Genomic DNA, 10,088 nt, shown 5'->3' with positions numbered 1-10,088 from the left:
AAATCTTGTTGACACCAACAAAATGCAGCGAGAAAAAACTGTTGCAACACAATAACCGCACTATTGAGCACTCATTGCTATATAATATCTGCGTACAAAAATAATCCGCAACCACGTCGTATAATACAGAAAACAATCGCAACACAAATCGAGCGCACCCGTCGTTTCTTTTAATGGCGCGTGAACAGTGTGATTATGAAGGGTGGGTGGGGGGGGGGGGGTACGCGCAGAAAAAAAGTTTTCCTGTATTGTAAGCCGTATGTACCGAGCTCATTACTTGCAGATATCGGCTAGGTTGTCACACGCTACTCCCTAGCTCGTGTCTAGGCAGCGCCTCTTATCTCATCCTGTCCGATATCGATTTTAACTTTAGAACTATGGAACAGAAAAGCCACTCGTGATAAGATGACATGGCGCGGGCGCGCAGGTTAGATTGAACAGCACAGCCGGCAATGCTACCCTTTTTTTATGAGCGAAACGCTTGCAATGAAAGCTGCAGACAACGCATGTATTTCGGCTTAGCCTTCCACTGCTCCCTGTGCAAATTGACTGGAATTGAACACCGCGGTTTTACGTCAGATGTTTCGGAGCACTGAAGCAACGTTTGGCAGCAGTTTTGCCGCAAATATCCGTTTTGGAGCAAGATGGCACCGGAAAAATTGGTTAGGGCACGCCACACCGCGCCAACAATCGCCGTGGTAATAGGTACGCAGTCAATGACAAGAAGCGCGTACAGTTGAGCTTGCCTTCTTTGTGAGCAGGTGCAGCGTGATAACTTTGGAGGGGTTAAGGTGATTCACCACAGGAAACGTCCAATGAAGTCTTGAACCGTCCTCGACTTGGGGCCCCACCCAAGACTCAAACCCACTGCACGAAACAACAAAAAATACATCGATAAGAATCCTGAATCGACGTTCAAGCAGTTACTAAGACAATCGCAAAACGGCAATGCCGCCTCAAATTCACCTTACGAGCAAGAGTCTGCGCGCCGAATGCGCGTACTTCGATTAAAACTTTGTGTACCTGCAAGGCTGGGATATATTTGCACATTAGTTTCCACTCCAAGACGACTGACATGTCTCATTAACTGCACGTTACATGTGCGAAGTGAAAATAGAAGAGTGCAATCCGTCGGCTTCTAAGGAATTCATTATAACTTCTACAAAGCTAATTTGCTCACCTGTCATTTTTGGAGAAGACGAGAAACTTGGCCGAACTTTTTGCCCTGTGTTGCTGCACCACAGAGCTGCGCAGGACTGTTGACGCTCCTTCCCCCGCGGCCCTATATTTAGAATACATTCGTATATATTTTATAATGCAGGGAAACTTTCAGCCCGTGGAGGCGTTTGGGCAACCCCCGCAGCCCTTCGCACGCCAGCTCCCTTACGCACGCACCAAACTGGCCCGCCGAGCGCGCCAAGAGAAATAAAAAAAATTGGCGCCGGTGAGCTGTTGCGCATGCGTGAGGAGGCGCGGAAGCATGCATGGTGTGGAAAGAAAGAAACTATGAGGGAAAGGGAAGGGCCACGCCGCAGCACCCTGCCGCTAGGATCGCCCCAATTTTGAAACCGAAACTAGCCAGAGTCGCCGACCAGTGCCCGAGTCGCCAGCGAGAACGTGCGTGTAGTGGGAGCTTGCTGCATTTGTTTCTTATGCGCAGTAAAACGTCAAACACGACTTTCGCGCATCTTTAGCACCGAGTCGAGGTAGCGGATTTCTTCCACGTACAGTGAACCGCTTCGAAGAATTCTATTCCGCTATGGACGTATAAACCTGGAGGAGAAAGCGGGGGATCGACGCGCATCGTGTGAACAAGCCTCCTTTATACCGTTACACGGTCTCATCTTTGCTTGGTCAATATAGCTGCTACGAGCTAAGCAGTGCCCTAGCCTGAGTGCACGCAATTCAAGTTTGTGGCGTAGTCTGGCAACAATTTGCAAAACAAAATTATTGCTGGCAAAAGCAGATTTGCGGTAAAATGTTTCCTTGCTCTAGAGCTAATACTTTCTAGCGAAATCTCTAGCGCTTCATGTACAGACCCAGAAAGCGCCCCATTCCGCCCGTCTGACCTTCAATCTCAGTTAAGGTCAAGCCAACGCCTGGTATGGTTGCGTTGAGTGAAAGCATCTAGTCACTTGTTCGTTCCAGGCGGAGCCTGAGGACGCTGGTTGGATTCGCGGCCGTGGCAACCTCTTGTCCGATGGAGGCGAAACTCAAAACCGCCCCTGCGCGTGTCGACATTTCGGGGCAGGTTAAATATCCCCAGGTGGCCACTACTAATCCGGAGCCATCCGCCACCTCATAGCCAAGGTACAGCTTGAAAACGGCAAATATTTCACCTATCAGCATGGCCCTCAACGACACGAGTGAGAAAAGCTTTCACCAATTTGAAGAGGCTTTCAAGCATTGTCACTGCGAATGGCACCAGATCTGTGATCATACTCTGCATCTACAGGAAATGGATCAAATTATCTCTAAGTCCTGTTCCTCTTATTCCTACAGACTGAACGCACAAAAGTTTCCCCTGGAATCTGGTGATATCCCCAAACTTCTCTATTGAGAGCTTCGCGGCCTGCTTGTCGGGTTGCCGGTTGAGTCCGCAAGAAAGCCTGGTGTTCAGTGCTCGCAAACTGCTGCAAGTTATGCTGATGAAATGGGCAGGGTGAGCACTGAAATTTACGTAGTAGTTCATTGTTGGTACAATAATGTTTGCTCCGGTCTGATTTTAGCTTACTCTGTCATTTCTAATGATAACCCGCCGCGGTGGCTCAGTGGCTAAGGCGTTGCGCTGCTGAGCACAAGGTCGCGGGTTCGATTCCCGGCCGCGGCGGCTGCTTTTCTGATGGAGGCGAAAAGCAAAAACGCCCGTGTGTACGAGAGTTCGGCGCACGTTAAAGATCCCCAGGTAGTCAAAATTAATCCGGAGCCCTCCACTACGGCGCGCCTCATCGCCTGCGTTGCGTCGGCGCGTTAAACCCTACAATCAATCAATCATTTCTAATGATACCTGCGCAGTAATAAGAAAAGGCAGAGCGTATTAGCTAGGAGATGACGTGGTTTTGTAACCAGGAATTATCAAGATTCACGCCTGCAATTTCATGGTTGCATTGTTTAGGCAAGTGTAGCAACAGATAAGTCAAAAGAGAAAAAAATAATCAATGCAAAAGAACGCGACGTCAGTAAGTAAAACCGCATAGCAGGAAAGATGTACCAGCAGCGCAGCACAGAGCAGCACAACACAGTACTGCGATGTAAAGATTGTTCGCGCATGCAAGCTTGGGAAGCAACGATCACTACAAGCGTTGCAATGCAACAGAGAAGGCACCGAGATAGGAAATTAAAGCGAATCGTTTGAATTCAAGTGGCGCACAATACTTGTGCTATTGGAATACGCTGAGAATTTCTAGAGTATTTGACGCCACTTGCTGCGAGCCAAACCTGAGGTGAAATAAAGCGATAACTGTGACATAACATAATAAGAACCCCCTTTTTTAGCGCACAACGATGTCCCCTTACACACCCCTCGTGCACGTATTAACAGTACTACAGTTTTGCCTATCCTTGTGGAAATGAGAAGAACACGGTGCAGTGAAACGGCAGGCATACGGCAGTTGCTGTTGCAACCTTGTACAGCACATCGTTTCCACGGGTACCGAGGAAAGCGCTCCGCGAAAACCGTTTCCAGCATCACCTAGTAGGACACCGTACCCGTTGAGCACGGTACTAAACGTGTTCACAAGCGATACAACGCCCCTCAGAACTCCACAGACAGCAAAAATTAAGTTCACACGAAATTAATAAGGAAAGCCGAATGCAAATGCGCAACGCCAAAATACCTGGGAGCCGTTTTCTAGCAGACGAAATTTACACGCTTTCCAAACACAACGAGGACTGCATCGCAGACCAATGGCATGTGCCATTCTTCACAGGGCGCTACAAAATAGGTTTTTGAGAATGAATAACATTTTCATAAATTCTTTGCACACTGTGCCTAAATATCAGAAATAGATATCGTTCGTTAAATATAAATATTGTTTAATTGTTAAATAAAACTTGGTTTCTGTAATGTGTGTTTCTTCCCTTCACACCTAGTCGCGCTTCAATCGCCACTCTCATTACGCCCCGTGTTGATGTCGCTGGCAATAGGCTCTGAACCGCTTTTCGCTTCAAGCTTCGCTACCAGTTACATTTACTTTGGTGACTACCTTGAGAAAGAAGAAGAGGTTTTGGTTGGGGCACGAGCTGCGCGTTCGCATTTTGTTAAATTGTCTGTCCTTGACCTCACTTTTGCAAAACCAGGGCTGGTAAGGCGATTTCATCGCCGAAGACGATATTGACAAGGAATCGGGCTGGAAGAAGGTCACCAGCCGAAGAGAAAAAAAAGTCAGCCGAGAGCAGCACGATAGCCACGCTAGCGAAGAGAAGGTGAGTGCACGCCGGCCGTTTTCCAGCGTCGTGAATCGGGTGGTAAAGGCCTCCCGCATGCCTCCCATGCCTCAGGAGCACATCAAGATTGTGATACGCCCCAGAGGGGGATTGAATTTGGAGAAAGTGGGCCCCACCGTGGGTAAGGCGATTACCGAAGCGGCAAGCTTGAGCTCGGAGCAAACGCTGCATGACGTAATCTGCCCAAACATTACGCAAAACATTATGGTGGCCAGCACCCCTCTAAGAGAAAATGCGGACAAGTGCGCTCGCATCAAGTTCATAACGGTGGCCGGGAAGGTCTTCGAAGTCAACGCTTACGAGACCGCCCCCAGCGATACGTGCAAGGGGGTTATTAGAAACGTGGACATCGCAGACGGGCCTGCAACCCTTGAAAGGAACATTTTGAACGACCGTAACCCGTTGGCGCTCGGCGTCAAGAGAATCAAGAACTCCGGATCTGTTATTATTGTATTCGATGGACTTCGTGTACCAAACTTTGTGAGATATGGACCTACTCTAGTGCGCTGCTACTTATATCGGAAACAAGTGGACGTGTGCTACGCTTGCGGAAAGATCGGACACCGGAAGGACGTTTGCCCGACACCCGGTGTTTCGGAATGTAGGGGCTGCGGCGTGCGCAACCCAAGTGACCCACATGTGTGCAACCCGAAATGCAAGCTGTGCGGGGGCTTGCATGTGACAGCGGATAAATCGTGCAAGAAACGCTACTTGATGCCATACGTGGTGCGTGTTAGACGTCAAGAGCGAGCGAAGGCACAGATGGTCAAGGAAGAGACGCAGACGGTGAGCGACAGGTCCGAATCCAGGGGGCGAGCTAGCTCGCGCTGCCGCTCTCGGTCCCGACGTCGTGCGTCATCAAAAAAGCGAGATGCAAGCAGGAGCAGAGGTCGCTCCCGCTCCAGAGGGCCGCAGGCGCGTTTCGCGGCTGGTGGTGGCGCAGACTCGTGGGCCAACAAGGTTAAGGGCAAAGAAAAAGGCGCGGATCAGCCAATGACCCAAACGAATCGTAGTCTAGAACGAGATAGGATTCTATCGCTGGAAAAGGAGAACAACAGCCTCAGGGCGGCGGTAGAGAGGCTCACTCTCGAATTGATCGAGCTCCGCAGAGAGATTACTCGTAACAAGTCCGAGTCCTCTGAGAGTCCCTCTGATAGCGAGGTTCCGGGGTCCATGGAGGTTGCTCCGTCAGAGGGCGAGCGTCCCTCAGATAGCGAAGTTCCAAGGTCCATGGAGGTTGCTCCGTCAGAGGGCGAGGTCGCAGAGTGCCCAGCTCCCAAGAAGCGGGCCCTTACTCCGCCCAGTCAGTTGCAGTTTAAGGCAAAGTCGGAAATCAAGGAGGCTCTATCTGCGATTAATGATAGTATCAAGCAGATAAACGACCGACTCACCCGTATTGAGCACAATGAGGAGAGCGTCGGGGCTAGGCTGCAAAAGATCGAGGCATACTTGAATGATACGGTAGTTCCAGCTATGGTGAAGATCTATCCCAACCCTTTGGCAGACCAGGGTATTTCCCACAGTAATACTAACCTAAATAACGCAAGCCCACACGGTCAAGATGGCCTCGATAACTACAGCCTTTAGAGCCTGGCAATGGAACTGCCGAGGATTCAACCCAAAAAAGGCGGCCCTCCAGCAGTTTATTAGATCACAAGCTGAGAAACCACATGTTATTTTGCTTCAGGAGACTCTTGCGGCTGACCTCCCTTTCACGGGATACAAGGCGGAGAGCCTCCGGGAGGATAAAGGCAGGGGTGTGGCTATTTTGATAAATAAGAAGATCCCTTATATCCGACACGAGCTCCGTACGTCGCATTGTAAGGTAGAATTTATCGCTGTGGAGATAATTCCTAACAATTACATAGGCAACAGCAGCAGTATATTTATCCTCAATTTGTATAGTAGCCCAAAAGAATCGAGGCAGAGCTTTAAGGCCATCCTAACTAAAGTGGCACGGCTGGCCGGTAACGCTCCTCTGATTGTTGGTGGGGATTTCAATGCCCCTCACCAAGCGTGGAAATACCCTTACTCCACCGGCAAGGGTGAAAGGTTATGGACGCACGCCTCGGACCTTAGTCTCACTCTCATTACAGACCCGGGTCACCCAACTAGATGCGGCACTTCTACGTGCAGGGACTCGACGCCGGACCTAACTTTTGTCCGGGGAATCGAGAAACCTAGTTGGGTGAATACTGATATTGACCTCGGCAGCGATCACTATATTGTAGTCGTCAGCTTCGAGGTAGTCTGTAAGAAGCTGAGGGAGTTTAAACTGATTGATTGGGATAAGTTCCGCAAATTGAGGGCTAATCTCGATGCCTCTCCCGATGAGGCAGATCCTCCGCTCGAGAGCTGGATAGAGCAGCTTGGGCTGGACATTCACGCGTCAGAAAGAACCATCCTCACGGATGTTGGAACTGAGAAGATGGACCACAGATTAGCTAATCTCCTTGAGGCTAAGCAATCAATACTAGCACGGTGGAAAGGCCAACGACTGAACACGAGACTTAGGAAAAAGATCGCGCTGCTGAACAGAGAGATTGAGGAGTACTGTAAAGTTCTATGTAAACAACAATGGGATGAGATATGCAATTCCTTAGACGGCCAACTTCGCAAAGGGAGAGGATGGGGTCTCCTCAGACATCTACTAGATGAGGGAGGTTCCAGATCCAAGCCAACCCAGCGGTCGCTACTGAGCAAAATAATTCACAAGGCGCGGAAGGAAGCTAAGGATGACGAGCTCTTGGAAGATCTAGCCGGTCAGTATTTGCCACTTATAAAAACGCAGACTTTCGTCCCTCCGCCAGTAGTGTATACGGGTTCTCCCAACCACGCGCTTGACGGAGAGTTTTCGGAGGGCGAAGTTCGTTTTGCTATTCAGGAGCTTAACAGTAAATCTGCTGCTGGCCCTGATGGTATTTCGAACAGAGTTCTTCGCAATCTTGAGGATAATTCCATCAGCTATCTAACCAGACAAATCAATAATATCTGGAGAGAGGGCTACGTCCCAGATACTTGGAAACACGCTAATACGATACTCATTCCTAAGCCGGGCAAGCCTCTCGGACTTAAAAACCTCAGACCGATCTCTCTGACGTCCTGCCTCGGCAAGATTGCGGAGCATGTTGTGCTTAACAGGCTCTCCGCTTATGCGGAGGATAACCAGCTTTTCCCGTATACCATGATCGGTTTCAGGCCGGGTCTTTCGACCCAGGAAGCTATGCTCCGGATCAAAAAGAAGCTGCTAGATCGGGTCACTCAAGACACAAGGGCCATTCTGGGCCTTGATGTAGAAAAAGCCTTTGATAATATACGCCACACGGCTATACTTCAGGCCATATCGGACCTTAGTCTCGGCGAGCGTTTCTTTTCTTACGTTCGATCTTTTCTCAGCGGCAGAACCGCCTCCCTACGCATTGGAGATATTATATCAGAACCCCTCCAGCTTGGAGACAGGGGAACTCCTCAAGGCTCGGTACTGTCTCCATTTTTGTTCAATCTAGTCATGTCCAAATTAGCTAGAACACTTCTCGATATTGAGGGGGTTGAACACACCATCTACGCTGATGATGTTACCCTGTGGAGTGCTGGGGGCAGTGACGGTGAATTGGAGGCTCGATTGCAAAAAGCTGTCAGGACCACAGAGCTATACCTCGCCCCTGCGGGTCTTAAATGCTCCTCAAAGAAGTCGGAGTTGCTTTTCTATAGCCCATCTAGACCAGGGCGCAAGCCCAGGGGTTGGGAGCAGGACAGGAGGCCCAATGTGGCGCTTTTTGACATGCACGGCAATCGCATTCCGGAAGTCAATTCCATCAGAGTTCTGGGCTTAATTATCGAAGGAAACGGTTCCAATAACTTAATGTTACAGAAGATTACCGGGGAAGTTGAAAACGCGTTACGAATGTTTCGACGCATTCTCAACAGGAATAGGGGTATAAGCGAGGAGTGCGCCATCAGGCTTATCCACGCTTTCGTCTTATGCCACATTTCTTACGTCGCGGCTATGCTCAATTGGAAGAAAACCGAAGAGAAACGCCTCGACACCATGATTCGTCGTGTTTTTAAGGTAGCTTTGGGGCTTCCTATCAATGCATCCACAGATCTCCTACTGAAACTAGGGGTTCACAATACGTTATCAGAAATCGCAGAATCCCAGCACACTGCGCAGGTAGGTCGACTGTCAGGCACAAGAGCAGGCAGAGACATTCTGGTCACTCTGGGCATCTTTACCGAACAGAATAAGGAGAGTGTTAAACACCTTAGCAGAGAAATCAGAGACTCCATCGTGGTCCGTCCTTTCCCCAGAAACGTCCACCCTGTCTTTAATCAAGGAAGGAGACTGTCTCGAGCCAAAGCACTTCTAGCTGCAGCTCTCGAGAGCCCTACGGAATCGGCTTTTGTAGATGCTGCTGAGATAAATGGAAGACAGGCCTTTTCGATAGCCGTCATTGATGCTCAAGAACGGATGTGCAACGCACTTTCCGTGTTTACCAAGAATCCGGAGGTTGTTGAGCAAATGGCCATTGCACTTGCTCTGCTTGATCCTCAACATAAGGTCATTTATAGCGACTCTAGGGCGGCCACTCGAGCCTTCGCCAGGGGAGTGGTTGATGCCAAAGTCTCCAAGTTATTGGAAGATAGACACATTAGTAATCATTCGATAGTCTGGTTTCCAGCCCACATGGGCGACCTCGGGGGAGGACAGCGGAACTTCAATGAATCCGCACACGAGGCGGCGCGAGGACTCAGCAGCCGCGCACCCTCCCAACCACCCCCGTCTCCACAAAGGGCTTTCAAGGATCAACTTCAGACCTACAACGAGCTCACCAAGCACTTCTACTTAAATCGACGGGAATTTGCGCTCCCACACAAAGGACTCAACAGGGCGCAGTCAGTCACTCTCCGCATGTTACAAACGGACTCATACGCCAATCCTTGGAGGATGAGCCACATCGACTCGGACTACGACGGAACTGCTACGTGTTCAAAGTGTGATGGGCATGTGAACTTGGGTCATATGTTGTGTGGTTGTGCTACGCAAGCCTCCTATCTGGAGGATAAGGTCAAGTGGGACAGTGCTCTCAGGAGCAGTGAACTTAACGATCAACTCTGGGCTGTCCAGAAGGCCCGCGTAGCGGCGGAGAGTCTCGGGCTCCCCGTCCCGACGTGGGAGATGCCCTCTACACCTTGACACCGGTCAGGTGTCCTTCAGGACCCTTTTTGGAAATAAAGTTTCACCACCACCACCATCCTCGGGGTCAAGAGTTGATTGCGAGACGAACAGTGATCATATCCCCATTCTTTTTTAAATAATTTGCATCCAGAAAGTACCTAGCCTCAGAGTACATTTATTCATCAATATAACTAAATTCTCCTTTGCGTTGGGCAATGCACTCTCTAATTTTCCACCTATGGAACAAACCTGTAGGGCTGGAAGCGTGATCACAGCTTTTAATAATTCCATACGTAAAGCAAAATCTACTGTTCCATCAGTCCACAACAACTCGTGTAGCCCTTGGTAGAATGAAGAATGTACCAGAGGTTTCCGACGTAGAAGAGCCGCTTAAAAGCAGTTTCTCCACAATCAGAGTCCGGCGAACTGGTTTAATTTCGAATGTTCCCGTTGTTAGAGATGAGGG

The 10,088-nt window shown here is 49.6% G+C and overlaps 1 protein-coding gene across 1 annotated transcript; it reads left to right on the top strand.

Moving 5' to 3' along the window:
• Window positions 1–2,347: 2,347 nt before the first annotated feature.
• Window positions 2,348–8,813, top strand: LOC144172870 (uncharacterized). The gene is made up of 3 exons (XM_077701496.1): window positions 2,348–2,366; window positions 4,328–5,749; window positions 8,755–8,813. Exons 1-3 carry the CDS (start codon window positions 2,348–2,350, stop codon window positions 8,811–8,813), a joined length of 1,500 nt encoding a protein of 499 aa, XP_077557622.1.
• The last annotated feature ends 1,275 nt before the right edge of the window (window positions 8,814–10,088 follow it).

This window comes from Haemaphysalis longicornis, unplaced genomic scaffold (assembly GCF_048455015.1).
Source record: "Haemaphysalis longicornis isolate Haplotype H1 unplaced genomic scaffold, Haemaphysalis longicornis Haplotype H1 scaffold_1, whole genome shotgun sequence".
Lineage (NCBI taxonomy): Eukaryota > Metazoa > Arthropoda > Arachnida > Ixodida > Ixodidae > Haemaphysalis > Haemaphysalis longicornis.
Note: the sequence above shows the minus strand (reverse complement) of the source record. Positions and strands in the feature narration are given on the sequence as shown.